A 23,862-nucleotide genomic window follows, 5' to 3' on the forward strand; every position below is an offset into this window, starting at 1 on the left:
ATTAAACAAATAAAGGCACCAACAACCACAGTATTGATAATATGAATAAACATGAAAATTAAGACTAAAAAATTAGAGAATCTACAATACATTTATAGCTATATGGATTTTTGATAAGAGTGTCAAGACAATTCAGCTGGTGAAATAGTTTCTTCAAATGGTACTGCTGAGAACTGAAAATCCCAAATGCCAAAAACCAGTTTGCACACAAAATAAATTAACAGAGGCTGATGATGTAACTTTATGGTAGGGTCCTGTGTTCGATCCCCAGCACCATAAAACAAATACAATCCAAACACTTCTATAGAATAGATCAAACAACTAAGTATGCCAGGAGTGGTAGTACATGCCTATAATCCCAGCACTTGGGAAGCAGAGGCAGACAATCCCTACAAGCCAGAGCTGCATAGTGAGACTCTATCTTAAAACCAACCAACCAATCTGCTACTCACCCACCCCTGAAGAATGATAGTAAAACTTCTAGACTAAAATACAGGGTTAAGTATTCATAAATCTTATTGGGCAATTTGTGTTGAGCAACAAAAACCCAAATAAATCAACTAAAAAGGGCAAAAGACACACTGAACATTTCTCCTCAGAAGCTATACAAATGGTTACATAAAAGATACCTAATCATTAGTCCTTAGGGACACACAAATCAAAACAGTGAGATCGCTCAGTGGGTAAAGGCATTTGCTGACAAAACTGAGAATCTGAGGTCCCCACCCCCACACAGGGTTTCTCTGTGTAGTTTTGGTGTCTGTCCTGGATCTTGCTCTGTAGCCCAGGCTGGCCTCAGACTCACAGAGATCTGCCTGGCTCTGCCTTCTGAGTGCTGGGATCAGAGACGTGCACCACCACCGCCTGGCTGAGGATCTGAGTTTTATCCTCAGGATCCATATGAGAGAAGGCTAGAACCAACTCCTGCAAGTTGTCTTCTGACCCCCACACTTTCAACATGGCATGTTTGTGTCCACACACACAAAATAAAATAATTTAAAAATGATAAAATGAGGACTGGTGAGATGGTAAAATGAGTAAAGACTCCTGTTGCCAAGCCTGACAACCTGAGTTCAATCCCCAGGAGCCACAGAGTAGGAAAGAATTGACTCCCAAAATTTGTCCTCTGCCATTGGTGACATGGCAGGTGGGTTTCCAGGTTCATAATAGCCAGAACCTGGAAACAACCTAGACGTCTGTCAATTGAAGAATGGATTAAGAAAATGTGGTACATATACACAATGGAGTACTACTCCGCAGAGAAAAACAATGACATCATGAGGTTTGCAGGAAAATGGATGGAACTAGAAAATATCATCCTGAGTGAGGTAACCCAGACTCAGAAGGACAAATATGGTATGTACTCACTCGTAAGTGGATACTAGATATAAAGCAAAGGACAATCAGACTGCAACCCACAGATCCAGGGAGGCTACCTAGCAGGGTGGACCCTAGGATGACTGTGGCTTATAAAAGTTTTGGTTTTGCCCAATCACTGGGCAAGCTTTAGTGAAACATTTCGCTATTAGGATAAGAATTGTACTGTATCAAGCTGATGAAAGAAAATGCTGGCCATACTTTCAGGAAGGGAGGTTAAAATCTTTATAGATTATGGATTAGCCTATAGAACAATGTCTGCCATAAATCAAACAGTGAAGTGGAAGATGAATAGGAATCTCACTTACACAACTTAAGTAAAATATAGCTCTCTGAACAGATGAAGATAAGTTTCTTCTGTATCCCAGAATCTAATCAATATTTATATGTATAATTCAGCTATCATTTGGCTTAACAGGGCTTATTGGGAAATGCTATCATTTTTACTATTTTCTACAGAGAAAATATTTTACTGTTTAAAATAACCCTGGACTTTTGAATTATGACCTGTTTTTATGTTCAAAAAATAAATAAAAATACAAATACATAGTGTAATAATTTTTTTAAATGATAAAATGCTACTATATACTAGTTAGGATGGTCAACATCAAGAAATGGTAAATATTGCCGGGTGGTGGTGGTTGCATGCCTTTTCAATCATAGCACTCAGGAGACAGTGGCAGGTAGATCTCTGTGAGTTCGAGGCCAGACTGGTCTATACAGCAAGTTCCAGGAAAGCTAGGGCTGTTACACAGAGAAATCCTGTCTAAGAAAACAAACAAACAAACAAAAAACAAAACAAAAACAAAAAAGGTAAATATCAAATGTTGGTAAGAGTGTGGAAAGTTTGAAGTCCTTTATACACTGCTGGTGGGAATGTATATGATACAGCAGCAATGAATAAAAAATGGTTTGGTAGTTCCTTAACGAGTTAAATATAAAATTATTATTATGACCCACCAATCCCATTCTTGGGTACATATGCCAAGAATTAGAAAGATGTGTCCAAACAAAAATTAGTACAGAAGTTATATTATTCACAATAGTGAAGAGGCAGAATGAACAAATACACATCAATTAATGAATGATAAACAAAATGATGTAAATCTGCTTAATATTCAGCTACAAAAGAATGAAGCAATGATTAATGCTATGAACTTTCTGATTCTATTGTGTAGAATGTCCAGAATATGCAAATTCAGAGACAAAAGATTAATGGCAAGCTAAGCCCTAGAAGAAGGGAGTCTGAGGGAGGGAAGTGCCTGATTAAAGAATTATTCTTGAGATAAGTAAACTTGAGGACCAGGAATGCAGCAGAGTGTGCCTGTCTAGCATGTACAAAGCCCTGTGTTCAATCTGCAGCATCTCAAAAACCAGATATGGTGACATGTGCATGCAACGCCAGCACTAGAGAGGTGGAGGCAGGAGGATCTTTTTTTTTTTTTTTTTTTGGGTTTTTCGAGACAGGGTTTCTCTGTGTAGCTTTGCGCCTTTCCTGGAACTCACTTGGTAGCCAAGGCTGGCCTCGAACTCAAAAAGATCCGCCTGCCTCTGCCTCCCGAGTGCTGGGGTTAAAGGCATGCGCCACCACCGCCCGGCCAAGGCAGGAGGATCTTAAGTTCAAGGTTATTCACAGCTACATAACAAGTTTGAGGCCAGCTTGGACAACATAAAACTTCATTTGTTATTGTTGCTGTTTTTGGAGACAGGGTCTCATTATGTAGCCCTGGCTATCCTGGAGCTCATTAGACCAGGCTGTCCTCAAACTCACAGAGATCTGCCTGCCTCTGCCTCCCGAGTGCTGGGATTAAAGGCGAGCGCCACCACTTCTACCACGACTCTAGTCTTTAAAAAAAATTTTTTTTTGTAAAAATAATAAAAGTTTGGACACAGAGGATACAGTTCAATAGTAGAACACTTGCTTAGCAAAGGTTAAATCTTGTGTTTGGTCACCAGCAATCCCTGGCTCCACCTCTGAGGGAGGGGGGAAGTTCTGTAACTAGATGGTACTAATGGTTGTACAATATTCTGAAGGTACCTAAATGTGCCACTGAATTATGTGTTTTGTTTTGAGGCAGGGTCAAAGCCCAGAATGTCCATGAATTTGTGATCTTCTTGCCTTAGTCTCCTACTCTAGTTTCATTTCTGTTGCTGTGACAAATACCCAGACAAAAAGCAACAGAGAGGAGAAAAAAATGTTTATTTTGCTTACAATTCCAAGTTACAGCCCATCATTTAAAGGAAGTCAAGGCAGAAACTCAAGCAGCTAGTCACGTTATATTCACAGTCAAAAGCAAAGATAATAAATGCATCCTTGCTTGCTTGCTATCAGCTGGTTTTCTCCTCTCTTATACTGTTTGAGACTCCCTGCCAGCCGGGCATGGTGGCACACTCATGGGGCAGAGGCAAGTGGATCTCTAAGTTCAAGGCCAGCTTGGTCTACAGAGTGAGTTCCAGGACAGCCAGAGTTGTTACACAGAGAAACCCTGTCTTGGGAAAACAAACAAAGAAAATAAAACAAACTGAGTAAGACAGGGAAGAAAACTAGTAAACAGCACTCCTCCATGGCCTCCACTTCACTTTTTGCCTCCAAGTTTCTAGCTTGAATTTCTGCCCTGACATCCCTTCACAGTGGACTACAATTGTAAGAAAAATGAAATAAACTGTCTTAATTACGGTTTCTATTGCTATGAGGAGACACCATGACCATGGCAACTCCTACAAAAGAAAACATTTAACTTGGGCTAGTTTACAGTTCAGGGCTTTAGTCCATTATCACCAGGTTGGGTGGCATGCAGGCAGACATAGTGCTGGAGGAAGAGCTGAGAGTTCTACATTTTGATCTGCAGGAAACAGGAAGTCAACTGTGTCCCACACTGGGTGTAGCTTGAGCATAGGATGCATACCTCAAAGCCTACCCCTACAGTGACACACTTCCTCCAACTAGGCCATACTTCCTAGTCATGCCACTTCCTATGGGGACATTTTCATCAAACCACACACAAACCCTTTCCTCCTTAAATTGCTTTGTTTTATCACAGCAATAAAAGGCAAACTACAAGAGCAGCCATATCTAGCTTTTATATGAATTTAGGTTTTCTTACTTTAACAGCAAGTGCTCTTATCCAATGAGTTATCTCCCCAGGTTACACACACACACACACACACACACACACACACACACACACACCACCATGAATCATGCTTCCATAAACTTCATATTTTTTTTGTAATTATTTTTTGGTGTGTAATAAATTTATTATAGTTTTTTTTTTTTTTTAACTCTTCTCTCATATATTACATCCCAACCAGAGTTCCCCCTCCTTCCCCTGACCCCCAGTCTGGTCTCTCCCGTCTTCCTGTATAGCTATTTTTGAAACAAAGTCTCATTGTGTAAGGTTGGCTGGCCTTAAACTCAGAGATTCACCTGTCATTACCTCCCCAAGTGCTGCTGGGATTAACAGTGTACACTATCATGCAGACCTTGCAATTAATTTTAAACTATTAGCAATAAAAACTGAAATTACATTTTCAGACTCATTGCAATAACACCTCCAATAAGAAGTATAGCTTAAAATGTTCATAGGCAGCATACCCAGAGATAGAGAGATGTGGAATGTTCATTTCTTTTCTTTTAAAGACTATTTTATTGAGTGCAATCCAAGGAAACAGTGGGCTAGGTGGTAACTAGAATATTGTTTCTGGAATTCTTATTTCTAAAAGCAGAGTTTTTAGTACTTACTCGTTTGCAGTACCAAAAATCTGGACTTGGTACATACTCAAGAGTGACCTCTTTGTCACGGATCATTAGGGTTCCCTGTAAAAAGAAAGACAAAAGACATTAACTAAAACCCTTAGAGTAACAGAGACAGGAAGACACAGATGGCCTTTCCAGTCAGTCCCCAAGCCGAAACTTTTTATGAGAAGTATGAATATTCACCAATAGGTGAGATGGCTGCTTTAAGCCACAGACTTGGGACAGTGTGGCAAAGCAAGCTTAAGTTTAGGGAAGTGGGTGGGAGAAGGTAAAACTTGTTTTCAGCCTTGGGCTCCAGCAGGCTGGGGTACAGTCCTTGGGCAGGTTATGCCCAGTTCCTTTTCCAGGTCTTGTTGAACACTCTCCTGAATTCCAGCAAGTGCCTATCCCTTGCTCCCAAACACTATTAAGCACAGAGGCATAGGTTCTCTTTAAATTACCCTCTTTTCTATGGCTAACACATCTCCTTGGAGAGGTAATGCGCTCGTGACTTGGATGTCTACAGTATTTCTTTGGAATACTGGCTGTACAGCAAAAGCACCAGGAGAAAGAAGTACAACACCAAAGACAGGAAGGAAGGAGGAAGGTGAAAGTTTCAAAGCAGAATATATTCTTATATCAGCAAACTATGATTAGCCAGTAGCAGCAACACCTGTGGTGGTGGCGGTGGCGGTTGCAGTGGTGGTGGTGGTGGCGGCGGCGGCAGCAGCAGCATTACCAATCAGATTTGGAGCCTACAGAGTGAGCCAACCCTAAGTCTGAGGAGCAACAATTGGCAAATAAATCTTGGCAAAATCTGGCTCTATAAATAGAGCTTCCTTACCTATTTTAGACAAGTCCCAAATTCTACTTCACATTAAAAAAAGTTTTAATAAACACAAGCCAGCAGATATATTAGAGCAGAAGGGGGAGGGGTCTCTGCTTGCTGAGAGGGGACCCTCACCCACACTGGTAAGTGAACTAACCGAAGATGTGACTCTGGAACTAGCCCCTGCGCTGTGTTCATTCTCCGCCCTCTAGGGTCCTCTGTGTCTCCTCAGACAGGGCTCTGAATTATACAAGTCATTTCCTTGCAATTGGACCTCAGTTTCTTGCTTGAATCCATACATCTGTCAAATAATGCTTTACCTCTCTGCTTTTCACACCAAAAGAGTCAAGAGAAATACATAGAATATGATTATTGTCTTGTTAAATAAAACCAAAAGAAAACTGCCCACCTAATTGGGTCTTAGAATGTAGTTTCTGATAAACTGCTTCAGTATTGCTCTACAAGCTAAAGAACAATACTAATAAAAATTGCTAACATTTACTAAGCACTTACTCAGAGCCAGAAACTGCTAAGTTTATTATATTGCTTAATCCCCTAAATGATCCCATGAAGCAATACTTTTACTTTACAGATAAGAAACCACTTTTAGAGAGGCCAGATGACCAGTTGGTGAATGTCAGCATAGGATTCAGTTAGGTCTCTAGAGAAGGGCCTTTTGGCTCATTTATTCACCAACTTGTGCTTGGTATTAGGAACAGGTAATCTATCCTCAGGAGTCAATCAGGAAAGAGATCTGTATATAGGAAGAGTCAAGGTTGAACTTCTCTGTTATGCTCTATCCGCAAAGAAAAAACTGGTAAATGTAACACCTTTCGAAATTGGAAGACAGGGCATCTCATTTGGGAGAGCATGGGCTCTCCCAAAACTCAGGAAGTAGATAGAGGCAGGAGTATTATTAGTTCAAAGCCAGCATGATCTACAGGCAAGTTCCTGGCCAGCCAATGCTACACAGTAAGACCCTGCCCCTCCAAAAGTATTAATACATAAATAGTAACAAACAAACAAAAACACAAAACCAGGCTGGCACCATAGCTTAGTATGTAAGGTGCTTACCACCATGCCTGACAAACTGAGTTCAATGCACAGAACCCATATGGTAGGAGAGGACTTCTACATGCACTCCATGGCACACTACCTACTAATACACTTTGTCTCTTTGTCTCTCTTTTTTTTCTGAGACAGAGTTTCTCTAGGTAACAGCCCTGGCTCTCCTGGTACTCATTTTGTAGACCAGGCTGGCCTTGAAATCTGCCTGCCTTTGGGATTAAAGGCCTGTGCCACCAGGCCTTGCTAACTCTGTCTCTTAAATAAATGTAAAATCCAAAACCAAAACCAAACCAAAACAACAACAACAAAATGCTAAAACACCAGGTGGTGATGGTGCATGCCTTTAATCCCAGCACTCAGGAGCCAGGCCTTTAATTCCAGCACTCAGGAAGCAGAAGCAGTGAATCTCAGAGAGTTCGAAGACAGCCTGGTCTACAGAGCAAGTTCCTGGATGGCCAGGACTACAAAGAGAAACTAAAACAAACAAAAAAGAAAGAGAGAAAAAAAGAAAAGCTAAAACAGTGTGGACTCTGGAGTAGGCTCTCTAGATTTGAATTTTGCCTCTACTCCAAGATCTTCAGAAAGGTCAGTGTCTTTATTTTTCAGCTTCCTCATCTGTCAAGTGGGATTAACAATTCTTTTTTTGTTTTTTCGAGATAGGATTTCATTGTGTATCCCTGGCTGTCAATGGAACTCACTTAGACCAGGCTGGCCTTGAACTCAAGAGATCCACTTGCCTCTGCCTGGATTAATGTCGTGAGCCACAATTGTCTAGCCAGGGATTTTTTTGTTTGTTTGTTTTTTTGTTTTTTTGAGAAAGGGTTTCTCTGTGTAGCTTTGGAGCCTTTTCTGGAACTCACTCTGTAGCCCAGGCTGGCCTTGAACTCACAGAGATCTGCTTTGCCTCTGCCTCCTGAGTGCTGGGATTAAAGACGCACCACCACCCAGCTAACAATTCTTAACTCACCAGATAATGGTAAAGATTATGTTAATTAGTCCATGTAAAAAGCCTACTATAGATTAAAAAGTGAGGGCTTAAATAAATGTTGATTTCTTTGAACACTAAATTCTCAAAAAAGGACTAGGATCAGTAGGTGCAACTAGATGGGGTCAAATATTCACTACTTTGCCTTACTAGTTTGTCAAGTAGAACATTTCACAAACTATTTCAGTCTTAGAGACTAAGTTTTCAAAAAAGGGTCTCTCTATTTAGTCCTGGCTAGACCCAGGTTAGCCTCAAACTTAAGAGATCACCAAACTGTGCCTCACTAGTGTTGGATTTAAAGAAGTATCTTACTACTCCCAGCCAGAATCTTTACCTGATAACACTGTGTTAGTTGTTAAATTGTTGGTCCATGTCTTAAAACTCCACACTAAACCTCGCTGGCTTTTTATCAGCACCAAACATATAGCTAATATAGCTTAATAAGTTTTTGTTATGTAGACAGAGGACTGAACAGAATCATTTTCAGAGGCCCAGAATGCTCCCCTGGAGGGAGATATCGCTTTCAGAGTACACAGCTATGTACCCAACCCCCAAAACATGAGGTGTGTCATTTGAACAGTGAACAACAGTCATCAGGCAAAGCACTACTGTGAATTTGTATATTCTGAATTCACCACTTGGAGGTATCAGTAGATTTAGGAATTACTAAGTCATGGGATACTTTTTATAATTCTCAAAAGACAAATATGTTGCTTCAGCAGTTTCAATGAATAACTTTTTGGTTTTTGGTTTTTCGAGACAGGGTTTCTTTGTGTAGCTTTGTGCCTTTTTCCTGGAACTCACTTGGTAGCCCAGGCTGGGCTCGAACTCACAGAGATTCACCTGGCTCTGCCTCCCAAGTGCTGGGATTAAAGGGGTGCGCCACCACCGCCCAGCTCAATGGATAACTTTTTATCACAGGAATGAACTATTCTACCCTAACCAGAAGTCCTCATAGGTATGCCAACTTTGAGATTATCTCATATGTTTCAAAAGGGGCCTCTCTTCTCTCTCTTTGGAGAAAGGGTCTTACTGTGTAGCTCTAGCTAGCCTGGAACTCACAGAAATCATCCTACCTCTGCCTTCTGAGTGATGGGAATAAAGGCATATACTACCACACTAAACTTAGTTTTCATTTTGCTTAAACTTCCAGCAGTTCTCAGGTCTCTACTTACCCAGGACTGGAATTACAGGCATGTGCCAACAAGCTCAGCTTAAAAGCAATAATTCCTCATCTTCTCCTACAGCTCAAGTAGCCTTTATATATTTTATTCAGCCTTTATATTCAATCTGCACACACTAGATATCAAGCTACAATGAAACTGCTAAAGATTGTGAAATGGTTTTAATATTTCTGCTGAAGAACAGCCAATTGTTCTAGTAAGAACAGTCATGGGAAAAGTTTAAACAAAAACAATCAGGGTTATCTATGGCTTGATTACCCAATTATCATCAAACATGGGTAGCTCCAATATACAAAGTATACCTGTAAGATCTATTCACTACACTCCTTCCCAACTCTGCCAGCCCTTTTCCAGATATCAAGAAATTAACCTGTAGGGAGATGAATTAATAAACTAACAGAATGACACAATCATTTTTAGTGGTTGTCTACATGTAATTGTCTATTATCTATCATTTTCATATATTAAGAATGTTTATTCATCATGTAAAAGATCACTAGGTTAAAAAAGCAAAGGTACTATGAAAGCCATTAGTCTAACTAAACATGGTAGCCTAGTTCCTAAAGAAGTATCACGTGCCAGGTGGTGGTGGTGCTCGCCTTTAATCTCAGCACTGGGAGGCAGAGCCAGGCAGATCTCTGTGAATTCAAGGCCAGCATGGTCTACAAGGAACGAGATCCAGGACAGGCACCAAAACAACACAGAGAAACTGTCTTGAACGCCGGCCCCCCAAAAAAAGTATCATGTATTTAAAAGTAAAATCCAAGACATACCTTTTCTACAGTGCTAGATTAAGTTTACATTAAACTAAAAACCACAAACCCTCCTCAAGTCCAAAATCCTGTGTCTTGGTTAGGGTTGGTATTGAGATGACAAAACACCATGATCATAAAGCAAGTTAGGGAGGAAAGGGTTTATTCAGTTTACACTTCCACATTGCTGTTCACCACAGAAGGAAGTTGGGAAAAGAAGTCAAACAGGGCAGGATCCTGGAGGCAGGAGCTGATGCAGACAGAGGCCATGGAGGAGTGCTGTTCTTGGGTTGCTCTGCATGTTTTCTTACAGAACCCAGGACCACCAGCCCAGGGATGGCACCACCTACCATGGGCTGAGGCATCCCCATTGATCACTAATTGAGAAATTGCCTTACAGCTGGATCTCATGGAGGCATTTCCTCAAATGAGGATTTAAACAATACCTATCCACAAATTCAGTCCTACAGAAAGCACTAGAAGGAAAAATCCAACCTAAAGAAGCTAAACACACTCATGAAAACTCAGGCAATAGATAATCCCACACCAACAAATACCAAAGAAGGAAAACGCAACACTACAACAAAAACAAAACAAAACAAAACAGGAATTAACAATCACTGGTCATTAATATCCATCAATATCAATGGTCTTAACTCACCTATAAAAAGACACAGACTACTGGAATGGATAAGAAAACAGGATCCATCCTTCTGCTGCATACAAGAAACTTCAAAGAAAGACACTACCTACGAGTAGGGCTGGGAAAAGGCTTTCTAATCAAATGGACCAAAGAAACAAGCTGGTATAGCTATCCTAATATCTAATACATTAGACTTCAAACTAAAATCAATCAAAAGAGATCAGGATGGACATTACATATTTATCACAGGAAAAATCCACCAAGATGAAGTCTCGATTCTGAACATTTATACCCCAAATACAAAGGCACCCACATTCATAAAGGAAACATTACTAAAGCTTAAATCGCACATCAAACCCCACACATTAGTAGTGGGAGATTTCAACACACCACTCTCAACAAAAGACAGATCTACCAGATTGAAACTTAACAAAGAAATAAAGGCGTGCTGGGATCAAGAAAAATGGGCCTTGGTGGTTTGTGTTCCTGGAGTTATGTCCGTACCAGTAGATGCCCACACACTCCAGAAGAGGATTTGACATCGCTGCTGCCGTTGTTGCTGCTATAGCTGTGGCAGCCACAGCTGCTACTGTTTCTGGGATTGCCATTTCATAATTGCTTACTACAGCTAGCACAGTGGAGACCCTGACAGCAAAAGTAGCTACCACAGTTAGTTAATCTTTCATTCTATTGGGCATGATAAATTTAATTCAATAGTTATATACGTTTTGATTGGCTTTGAAAATTATAAATTTATAAACTCAAATTCCATTTGCTTTTGGGATACCATCTTACAAGGACTCCAATTTGCAGTAAAGCTCATTAAGGAAGGGAATGGTTCAGTTGCCTTTAGCCTACTGGCTATGGGTGGGTTAGGACTTCTGTTGGTCTTTTCTGTGTCGAACACACAGATTGCAAGCCCAGTGCCACTTTGAGATCTTTGGCAGCAGTTAACTCTGCAGCTCACACAAGATTGAGCTTATATGATAATGAGTATTCAGAGACAGGTAATGCCTGGGGGCGCTCACCAACCCAAGACAGAGCGCCTGTGTGGCCTGGGCAGGCGTCTCCATGACCGATAAGGTGACCTGCTGACTTCCCACGAAACCTAAGTCAGAAGCTCATTTTTTAGTAAAAGGGGGACCGGTAGGGCCCTGGCCCCCGTTTTGGGTAACTGTTGCCTTGCTTGCTGACCTTGACCTTGGTATCTTCCCTATGCTAATTCCCTGCCAGGTTCCACCCTCCTGAATGCTTAAAGAAGTTCCTTGTCTGTGTAACCTGCATATTGGGCGTTAACAGCTTAGATGCAAGATTGCAAAACATCAGTAGCCAACTTCTGCCCTCCGGGGTTCCCCCACTGTGCTATAAGCCTTTATTTAAGACCTCCTACCCCCTTCAATAAATGGCATTCTGCATTCAAAAAGAAAGAAAGAAAGAAAGAAAGAAAGAAAGAAAGAAAGAAAGAAAGAAAGAAAGAAAGAAAGAAAGAAAGAAAGAAAGAAAGAAAGAAAGAAAGAAAGAAAGAAAAAGAAAGAAGGAAGGAAGGAAGGAAGGAAGGAAGGAAAGAAAGAAAGAAAGAAAGAAAGAAAGAAAGAAAGAAAGAAAGAAAGAAAGAAAGAACGAACCTAACAGATGTTATGACTCAAATGGACTTAATAGATCTCTACAGAACATTCCATTATAAACACAAAAGAATATACCTTCTTCTCAGCACCCCATAGAACCTTCTCTAAAATTGACCACATGCTTGGTCACAAAGCAAATCTCAACAGATACAAAAACATTGGAATAACCTCCTGTATCTTATTGGACCACCACGCCTGAAAGTTAGAATTCAACAACAACAAAAATTATAGAAAGCCTACAATCTCATGGAAACTGAATAATGCCCACCTGAAACACCAATGGGTCAAGGAAGAAATAAAGAAAGAAATTAAAGATTTCCAAGAATTCAATGAAAATGAAAGTACAACATACCCAAACTTATGGGACACTATGAAAGCAGTACTAAGAGGAAAATTCATAGCTCTAAATGCACACATAAAGAAGATGGAGAAATCTCATACCAATGAATTAAGAGCACAACCGAAAGCTCTAGAACAAAAGGAAACAAACTCACCCAGGAGAAATAGACACCAGGGAATAATCAAATTGATGGCTTAAATCAATGAAATAGAAACCAAGAGAATACAAAAAAAAACAAAAACAAAATCAACAAGATAGACAAACTCCTAGCCAAATTAACCAAAAGGCAAAGAGAGAGCACCCAAAGTAACAAAATCAAAAATGAAAAGGGAGAAATAACAACAGACAACAAGGACATCCAGAGAAACATCAGGTCATACTTTGAAAACCTGTACTCCACAAAATTGGAAAATCTGGAAGAAATGGACAATTTTCTAGATAAATACCACATGCCAACATTAAATCAAGACGAGATAAACTATTTAAATAGACCAATAACCCCTAAGGAAATAGAAACAGTCATCAAAAGTCTCTCAAAAAAAAAAAAAAAAAAAAAAAAAGAAGCCCAGGACCACATGGTTTCAGTGCAGAATTCTACCTGATTTTCAAAGAAGAACTAATCCCAATACTCTTCAAATTGTTCCACACAATAGAAACAGAAGGAACATTACCAAACTCTTTTTATGAGGCTACAGTTTCCCTGATACTCAAACCACACAAAAATGCAACAAAGAAAGAGAATTACAGACCAATCTCCCTCATGAACATTGATACTCAATACTCAACAAAATATTGACAAAGCAAATCCAAGAACACATCAAAAAATTATCCAGGATGACCAAGTAGGTTTCATCCCAGGGACGCAAGGATGGTTCAACATATGAAGATCTGTCAATGTAATACACCATATAAACAAACTTGTGGTGGGTACCACAAAATATTGGGTACCCTAATAAACTTATCTGGGGTCAGAGAACAGAAAAGCCACTAGATACTTAGGATAGGCAGTGGTAGCACACGCCTTTAACCCTAGCATTCCAGAGGCAGAAATCCATGTGTTCAAGGATACAGCCAAGCATGGTGACTCACGCCTGTAATGTGTAGCTTTGCGCCTTTCCTGGAACTCACCTGGTAGCCCAGGCTGGCCTCGAACTCACAGAGATCCGCCTGACTCTGCCTCCCGAGTGCTGGGATTAAAGGCATGCGCCACCACTGCCCGGCAACAGGATTCTTTTAGCTATCCTGAGTCTTTTTTTTCTTTCGAGAAACCCTGTCTCGAAAAACCAAAAAAAAAAAAAAAAAAAAAAAAAAAGATTCCTGTATAATAAAGCAACCTCTGGAGTCATCACCATCCCTGACATCAAGCTCTACTATAGAGCTAAGGTAATAAAAACAGCTTGGTACTAGCATAAAAACCGACATACAGACCAATGGAATCGAATTGAAGAGCCTGACATTAATCTACGCACATATGAACACCTGATTTTTGACAAAGAAGCCAAAACTATACAATAGAAAAAAGAAAGTATCTTCAACAAATGGTGCTGGCATAATTAGATGTCAATATGTAAAAGATTACAAATAGATCCATATCTGTCACTATGCACAAAACTCAAATCCAAGTGGATCAAAGACCTCAACATAAATCCAGCTACACTAAACTTAACAGAAGAGAAAGTAGGAAGTACTCTTGAACGTATTGGCACAGGAGATCACTTCCTAAATATAACACCAGCAGCACAGACACTGAGCACAACAGTTAATAAATGGGACCTCTTGAAACTGAGAAGCTTTTGTAGGGCACAAGACACGGTCAATAAGACAAAAAGACAGCCTACAGAATGGGAAAAGACCTTCACCAACCCCACATCTGACAGAGGACTGATCTCCAAAGTATATAAAAAAACTAGACACCAAAATACTGAACAATCCAATTAAAAAATGGGCTGAAGAGCTAAATAGAGAATTCTCAAAAGAAGAATCACAAATAGCTGAAAGACATTTAAAGAAATGCTCAAAATCCTTAATCATCAGAGAAATGCAAATCAAAACAACTCTGAGATACGAACTTACACCTGTCAGAATGGTATGATCAAAAACACTAATAACAGTCAATGATGGAGAGGATGCGGAGCAAAGGGAACACTCTTCCACTGTTGGTGGGAATGCAAACTTGTATAAACACTGTGGAAATCAGTATGGCGGTTTCTCAGAAAATTGGGAATCGATCTACCTCAAGACCCAGCCATACCACTCTTGGGCATATACCCAAAAAATGCTCAATCATACCACAAAGATACATGCTCAACTATGTTCATAGCAGCACCTGGAAACAACCTAGATGCCCATCAACTGAAGAATGGATTAAGAAAATGTGGGGGCTGGAGAGATGGCTCAGAGGTTAAGAGCACTGGCTGCTCTTCCAAAGGTCCTGAGTTCAATTCCTAGCAACCACATGGTGGCTCACAGCCAACTGTAATGAGATCTGGCACCCTCTTCTGGCCAGCAAGCATACATGCAGACAGAACACGTATACATAATAAATAAATCTTAAAAAGAAAGAAAGAAAGAAAGAAAGAAAGAAAGAAAATGTGGTACATATACACAATGGAGTACTACTCAGCAGAACAAAACAATGACAGCATGAAATTTGCATGCAAATGGATGGAACTAGAAAATATCATCCTGGGGTTGGGGATTTAGCTCAGTGGTAAAGTGCTTGTTATAGCAAGCGCAAGGCACTGGGTTCGGTCCTTAGCTCTGGAAAAAAAAAAATCATCCTGAGAGAGGTAACCCAAACACAGAAGGACAAACATGGTATGTACTCACTCATAAGTAGATTCTAGATATAAAGCAAAGAACAATCAGACTGCAACCCACAGAACCAGGGAGGCTCCATAGCAGGGGGACCCTAGGATGACTGTGGCTTATAGTAAGCTTTGGTTTTACTCAATTACTGGGCAAGCCTCAATGAAACATTTTACAATTAGGATAAGAATTTATACTGTATCAAGCTGATAATAGAAAAATATTTTTTTTAAAAAAGGGGGAAAAAAGCAGTCATGAGAAAATTAAAGTCTTGGGCTGATGACCAAAAAAAAAAAAAAAGGTGCAAAGCATCTTAATCTCAGTGCCAGCCTCTCTCCTAGGTCTGACTGATAACATAGGACAGTGTTTAGCTCCATACCAATTAGGAAGTTAAGACTTATTAGATGTGTGTTGTTGGGATGAATTTTTTTTTATCATTTTCTTAAAAATTGGAATATGGCCTTAAAATAACTCCTATATTCAACACGAAAGAGTCTGTTGGGTATATATTAGCTGTGAAGAACAAAGAGGAGCCAACATGAAAGAATTGAAAAGAAAAGAGAAAAGAAACCATCAACAGGTTTGAGTGTGTCTTTTTCCTAAACCCCTCAGATAGAAAAGTCTAATTTACACCAACACTGGGGATTTTATTAAAAAAACAAATCCTGTGCTGTCTGGAGGCTGGAACTCCAGGATAACAATAAGATATGCCCCACTTTCTAGTAACCAAGCCTCAAGAATTCTTAAGGTACTGGGAAGTACAAGACCACTGCCACCACTGAGACTATGATTGCTGGGTAACATAGAGGTCCTTTCCATTAAACATTAAACTACACACAGAAAGAAAGAGGTTCATAAGTAGAAGAAAATATGTAAGTTTTGTGATTGTAACTCACACTGAAAAATCACAATCCCTTTGCTGACTTTTCTTGCAAACACAGGATGAGAGGATGAGGTCACTGATGGCTAAGAACTAGCACTGTTGACTGGAAATAATGACCTTTATTTATAGAACAATTCATTATAAAGTCATTCTTCACAACTATCATCTCAACTTCACTCAATTCTCCTGAGTAGACTATACCTAAAACCTATTCACATGGAATAGCCTATCCAAGATTACAGAGCTAGTTAGCAATATATATAGTAGAAAAGTCAGATTTTCTTTTTAACTAGGCTTTCTTTGCTTCATGACATTTGCTACACCAATGAGGTAGTTTCTGAAGATGCTGAAGATAAAAGATTAAAGAAATTCACAGGCAATGAACCCAGAATAAGTTTACAGAGACTGTCATCAAAGGTTGCTGCTGCTGCTGCTGCTGCTGCTGCTCCTCCTCCTCTTTTTGTGAGACAGGGTTTCTCTGTGTAGCTTTGTGCCTTTCCTGGAACTCACTTTGTAGACCAGGCTGGCCTCGAACTCACAGAGATTCGCCTCGCCTGCCTCTGCCTCCCGAGTGCTGGGATTAAAGGCGTGAGCCACCACCGCCCTGCCAAAGTTTGCTTCTTTTGCTGTTATTCTTTTTTTTTTAAGATTTCTTTTTATTGTGTATGTGTCTGTGCATGTGAATGCAGAGACCCAAGGAGACTAGAGGATAGAGCCTCCCTGGAACTTCAGTTATAAGCAGTTGCCACCCACCTGATGTTGGGTGGTAGGAACTAAATTCAGGTCTTCTGCAGGAATAGTATATACTCTTAACTATTGAGTCACCTCTCTAGTCCTTGTTGTTGATATATAGAGACAGAGTTTCACTATATAGCCCACATTAGCCTCAAACTTATGATCATCTTGCCTCAGCCTCCTGAGAGCTGCGATTACAGGCATGTGCTACTATGCTCATCAGACCTTGCTTCTTGAGAGCACTGCTGAGCTCCCAAACTAGCTCTCAAAGTGATAGTTCTGCTCTTAAAGTTTCTAAACTTACTTTAGATGTTTTGCTGTGAGGTAAACGGTTGCTATCAAGTGGCTGTTACTAGTACATTCAAGTACCATAAAAGTAAAATAATAGCTATTTATTTACTGGTCTAGCAGCCCAGGCTGGTCTTGAACTTCTGATTCTTTTATCTCTACCTCCTTACGTAAGTGCTATGATTATATGTATGTGTCACAGGCCTAGCTCCTATAACATCTTTTTAAAACAGATATATTGGAGTTGAAAGCACACATGGCTCAGTGGTAGACTGCTTGCTTGCCTGACCCTAGGTTCAGCACTGCAAAGCAATCAAATATATGACAACTCTTTGTCAATAAAAGCATACTTTTTTGTTTGTTTGTCGAGACAAGGGTTATCTGTGTAGTTCTGGTGCCTGTCCTGGATCTTGAGCTGTAGACTGGGCTGGCCTTGAACTCACAGAGATCTGCCTGGCTCTGCCTCCTGAGTGCTGGGATTAAAGGCGTGCACCACCACCACCACCCAGCCACAAAAGCATACTTTTTATAGAATTCTTTTGGGTCTAGCAGTCAAGTCTGTCTCATGTCTCCCGCACCACCAAAGCAATGCAAGGATTATGCTATGGTTCAAATATTTTATAAAAAGTATTCCCAAAGGCCAAAACTAGACAAGAGCAAGGTGGCACAGATTTTTAATTTTAGAACTCAGGGTGCAGGTGGATCTCTGAGTTGAAGCCAGATTGGTCTACATAGCAAGCTTCAGGCAAAGCAGAGTTACACAATTACATAATGTGACCTGGTGTGTGTGTATGTGTAATATCACATACAAGCAAGGTATAGTGGCACACACCTGTAAAGCTGAGGTAGGAGGATCATGAGTTCAAGGCCGGTCTACATTACATTGTAAGCCTGTCACAAAGGAACAAAAAAACAAACAGGACAAAAGGAAAAGAGCAAGAAATGAAGTAGAGAACAGAAATTTTGAGGGGAACATCAAATATTTGCCTTGTGGCAATTCTGTAGTTAGCTGGTTGATCTTCTCTATCCCCTATGTGTAGACTGCTCTTTGACGGAACAAGATCTGTGATGTCCTTTGAGAATCCAAGTGATGAGGCCAGGAATCCTACTTCAGGGTCCAATTTATGGCCGAGGAACAAAATATTTCAATTTGAGTCATACTACTCCCACATACAAAGTACTGGGATTAAAGGCATGCGCTACCACTGCCTAGCTCTAAGACATGGTTTCTCACTTACCCTGGAGCTCACTGATTATACTGGGCTGGAGATCCAAGATTCTGCTTGTTTCCACCTTCTCAGCTTTGAAATTAAAGGTACACCCTTGTCACACTCCACTTTTTCTAAACTCAGGTCCACATATTTGTACAGTGTATCCTCAGCTCCCCCTTATTTTTTTTTTTTACTGCAAAGAGGAGGGACCCCACACAGTCTCATGTAGCCTATGCTAAGCTTGAATTTACTATGTAAAGCTGGATTTGAACTCCTGATCCTTCTGCCTCCACCTCCAGTAAGCATGTACTACTATGTCCCGTTTTGTGCTTAAAAATTTACTTTTAAACTTTTATTTTTATTTTGTGTGTATAGGCATTTTGCCTGCACATCTTTTTGTGCACCACACATGTGCAATATCCTTGGAAGTCTGAAAAGGGTGTCAGATCTCCTGAGATTGGAGTCATTGATGGTTTTAAGCCTCCATGTGGGTGCCAGGTATCAAACATAAGTCCTCTAGAAGAGCAGCCAGTGCTCTTAACTGCTGAGCAATCTCTCCATTCCCTCACTTGTGTTATCCAATCCACCCACCCACCCATCCATCCATCCACTTATTTATTTATTGAGACAGGGCTTCTCTGTGTAGCCCTGGCTGACCTGGAACTCACTATCTAGACCAGGCTGCCTTAAATTCAGAGACCTACCCGTTTCTGCCTCACAAGTGCCAGGATTAAAGACATACTCCATCAAGCCTGGTTTACTTGTGTTTTTCAAAGCAAGATGGCAACTCTGTTTTACTGAGCCCTAATATAGCAGGCTTTCTCTTAGGCCACTAACCAGCTCCCAAATCATGACATGCAGACTTAATATTAGTTATGAATGCTCAGCCTTAGCTTAGGCTCGTTTCTTGCTAGGTCTTTTAACTTAACTGTTTCTCTTCAGTTACATTTTGTCTTGGGGATTTTTACCTTTCTTTCATTGTTTATGTCCTACTTTCACTGCTTCCTCCACGTCTGTCTGTCTGGCGGCTGTCTGCCTGGCCTTGGGTGTCTCCCTTTTTCTCTTCTCTCTCTTTTTCTTTCTCTATTTATTCTCTCTGCCCACCAGTCCTGCTTATCCCTCTACTGCCTAGCTATTGGCTGTTCAGCTTTTTATTACACCAATTAGGTGCCTTAGGCAGGCAAAGCAACACATCTTTACATTGTTAAATAAATACAGCATAAACACCTTTACATAGTTAAAGGACTATTCCACAACACCCTACTCAGTACAGTCAAAATTAACCAAGGCTTCAAGATGCATTTGGCTTCAGGAACACAATACATTGGAGGCCAGTCCTTGATATATGGAATTATTTATTTTAGCAGTGTCTAGCACTGAGAACACAGCTTACCCACTTAATTACCATTCTCAATCTTGTGTGTGTGTGTGTGTGTGTGTGTGTGTGTGTGTGTGTGTGTGTGTGTGTGACTTTGTGTTTAAAAATTTCCACAATATGTTATCTGTGGGGGAGGGTGACATACCGTATTATGTATACATGTGGAGGTCAGAGGACGACTTGTAGAAGTCAATGTTCCCCGTCTACCATGTGGGTTCTAGTAATCAAACTGAGTCATCTCACTTACCTTTACTTATGTTTTTGGTTTTTTTTTTTGGTACGGGGAAGGGTGGTGGTGGTGGTAGTAGGGAGACAGGCTAGTCTCAAAGTTGCTATGTAGGTGATGATGGCCTTAATTCCTGATCCCCTAACTATTGGGCTTACAGACATGTTTTACCACATATGTTTCCCTCTTACCCCAATTATTTTGTTTTTATTTTAAATATCCTATTTATTTATTTATTTATTTATTTATTTTTTTCCCCGAGACAGGGTTTCTCTGCGTAGCTTTGCGCCTTTCCTGGAGCTCACTTGGTAGCCCAAGCTGGCCTCGAACTCACAGAGATCCGCCTGGCTCTGCCTCCCGAGTGCTGGGATTAAAGGCGTGCGCCACCACTGCCCGGCTAAATATCCTATTTCTAAAAAAAAAAAAAAAAATCTTTTGTCATTACCAAAGAAAACTAATGATCTAGTCTTGGAGATAACTGCATTAACTTATTTCTAAGAAGAATAGACATGTCTTTCAGATCTGCAAGGCTCTTCAATTTTCATTTGTGGCAAAAACAGAGGTAAAATATAAACAAGACAAATAAACATAGCAGCTTCCCACGCTTATCCTTGGTTTCACTTTCCAGCTTCAGTTGCCCATAGTCAACCAGTCCAAAATATTAAACACAAATTCAAGACAAACAATTCATCAGGTTTAAACTACATATAGTTTTGAGTAGCATGATAAAACTTTCCATTTCCAGCTCCATCAGATCTGAGACATACTCACACTATTCACAGTGCATTGATCATTTAGTAGCAGCATGTTATCAGATTACTATCTTAGATTCTTGAGATTGTGTGCATTCAGATAGTATAGTGTAGAAAGATGTGCTATCTCATTATCACAGTTCTAAGTAACATTCCAATAGTCCTTACTTTGTTAATAATGGGCACGTATGTGGAAGAAATAATGCTCACAATTTGAATATAGTAAAGAAGAGCTTTTTGTTTGTTTGTTTTTCAAGACAGGGTTTCTCTGTCTATCCCTGGCTGTCCTGAAACTCACTTTGTAGACCAGGCTGTCTTTGAACTCAGAGTCCCATCTACCTCTGCCTCTCAAGTGCTAGAATTAAAAGGTGTGTGCCACCACTATCAGGCATAAAGTTCTATCTTTAATCAAAAACGTTAAGCTCTCAATTTAAAAAGGAAAGGGGGAAAAGTCTATACTTTGACTTCTACAGTTTGTAATAATAAATTTTTTATTCACGAAATTATGAAGGTGAGTAGTAAGTACTTAGGTAAAATACAAAAAAGGCATTAATTTGTGTTATGTAGGAACAAAATATGGGAAAACAGTATAAACAGGATTCATCTGTGGCTTCAGATACCTACTGAGTACAGAATGTGTTCTTTTTGGATAAATGAAACTACTGTAATCAAAACAGCCAAAGGAAGCTGAGCATAGCAGTATATGCATATAGGGCCAGTTGGTCAGAACTGAAGCAGGAGCATTGCTGAAACCCTGGCATTTGAGATGAGTTTGGGTGACACAGGGACTCAGAACCCATAGCTTTTTTGGTTTTTGTTTTTGTTTTTTGAGACAGGGTTTCTCTGTGTAACAGCCCTGGCTGTCCTGGAACTCACTCTATAGACCAGGCTGGCCTCAAACTCACAGAGATCTGCCTGCCTTTGCCTCCCAAGAGGCAAGGTGTGTTCCACCACCACTCAGCTGACCTACAGCTTTAAAACAAAACAAAAAAACCTTTTTATATCATTTATTTATTCATGTATGTGTACACATCTGCATATGAGCACACATGTTTACATGTGGAGATCAGAGGAAAACTTGGGAATTGGTTTATTCGTCCCACCATATGGGTTCCAGGGATTAAATTCAGGTCATAAGGGTTGGCAGCAAGTGCCTTTACACAGTGAGCCATCTCTCACCCAACCAAGACAGTACCACTTTAACAATACACATACACAAACAACAAAAACAACAAACTAGCCAAAGGTGTGACAGAAATTGAAACTAACAGGTAGATACGGTATTCCTTCATTAAAGACATTTCACTAAAAAGAAAATATATTAGCTGCAGCTATTAATACTCAGAACAACTTAAGAATGTGCCTCACAAAAAATAAAAAACTTGTTTGCTTTACAGGTAGAAGTCTCACTAGACAGCCTTACCTGGCTGGGCACTCACTCTGTAGAAGAGGCTAGGCTTGAACACCCACAGATCAACCTGCCTAAGGTCCTCACGCTCCTGTAGCAAGCCTCTCACCAACTGAGCTGTCTCCCAAGCCCAAAAGGTATTTGTTAGAGAAGAGCTTGGGTATGTATGTATTTCAGTGATGGAGAACTTGCCTAGCATGTGCAAGGCCCTGGGTTCAATCCCCAGTATGTAGGGAAAAGGTGTAAATAAGGTATCTTTTTGGTATAAAAACTATCAAAATTTCTAAGGTGTTAAATGATTATAAAGATGAAATTGTCCAATAAAATATTGTGAAAAAGAACCCATTAAATGGAGGACTTAAAACAATATGAGGAAGCAGCTATGTACATGGATTTTCTCATGCAGGCTCAATATTGTGTTCAGTTCCACTGAAGGACTGTGTCAGCATAAACCAATCAGAGGCTTACAGGAAGATAGTAAAGATATAATTTACAAGTAATTCACATAATGCCTTCCAAGAGATTCTGATTCAGTGTTCTATTTCTTCTGTGGGGCAACTTTGTTAAACAACAAATACATTTTGAGAAACTAAGCATTGAGGCTTTAGCGGTGACTGCTAATGCTCTCCTGAAGATTATGGTTTTTGTTTGTTTGTTTGAGATGGGTTTGTGTAGCCCTAGCTGTCCTGGAACTCTCTGTGGATTTCAGTTGACCTAGAGATCATCCTGCTTCTGCTTCCTAAGTGCTGGGATTAAAGGGTGTACACCACCACTGCCTGACGGAAGAGTATGCTTTACTGTGGGAAGATAATAGACAAGTACATTAGCATATACACTACACAACTTGGTTAGGGTAGTGGTGCTGGAGATTAAACCCAGGGTCTAGTACATGGCAGGCATACACTTTATTATCACTGACCTATACTCTCAGCCCTGTTCTATGATAGTCTGATGGCAAAGGAACAGAATGAAAAGAATCCTCTAATGTTGCTGGCAATGAAAGGAACCAAACATAGAATAAACTCTGTATCAACTGTGTTGACAATTCCTGAGAAATAAAGTTCATTATGAATTACATACAAGATGATGCTGTGTAGTCATCTGATTTCAAGCATTCCATCCTGGAGAGAAGTTCATTAATACTTAGATAAAAAAAAAAGAGAGAGAAAGAGAGATTTAGGAAGGAGATGTCTCAATGTAAAAGCACTTGCCACTACCCCTGAAAACCTGAGTTTGATCCTCGGAAGCCAATGGCAAAAGGGGAGAAATGATTCTTGAAAGTTGTCTTCTGATATACATATCCATATACAGCATGTGCATGTTTGTGCATGCACACAAAATAAATATTTAAAAAGAAACAAGTAAGCAAAACTTCCATGTGCTAGGAAGTTCCTGTAACTTAGAAGACTTAATTTAAGATCTTCCCCCAAGGCTCTATAAGCAGTGAACAATTGCTGGTGAGAAGTTTCATTTAAAGCCAAGCAGTCTAAAAGTTATACAGGAACCATTCCGAGGTGGGCTTTTAGGTCATGCTGTTGCCTTTGAGTTGTCCATACTCCTGATAATTAATACCAATAAATTCACTGGTTTAATAAGCTGGACTCTGGTGGAACTGTTAGCTTTGGTCTGTCAAA

General features: G+C 40.1%; 1 protein-coding gene across 15 annotated transcripts in view; it reads right to left on the reverse strand.

Annotated features, from left to right (window-relative positions):
- The window catches only part of Rbm6 (RNA binding motif protein 6), a 128,481-nt gene that overhangs the window by 33,639 nt on the left and 70,980 nt on the right, over positions 1-23,862 (reverse strand). For 14 of the 15 annotated variants that reach the window (XR_013052518.1, XM_042281622.2, XM_076575492.1 and 11 more), the window contains one exon: positions 5,120-5,194. Coding sequence is in view for 14 of the 15 variants with exons in the window: in XM_042281620.2 (XP_042137554.2) it covers positions 5,120-5,194 (75 nt within the window). In the remaining variant the exon portion in view is untranslated. Of the gene's footprint in view, positions 1-5,119; positions 5,195-6,099; positions 6,267-23,862 lie in introns of those variants that run through there. The other variant, XM_042281623.2, reaches the window with a different exon arrangement.

The sequence above is a fragment of the Peromyscus maniculatus genome, chromosome 7 (genome assembly GCF_049852395.1).
Source record: "Peromyscus maniculatus bairdii isolate BWxNUB_F1_BW_parent chromosome 7, HU_Pman_BW_mat_3.1, whole genome shotgun sequence".
Taxonomy (NCBI): Eukaryota; Metazoa; Chordata; class Mammalia; order Rodentia; family Cricetidae; genus Peromyscus; species Peromyscus maniculatus.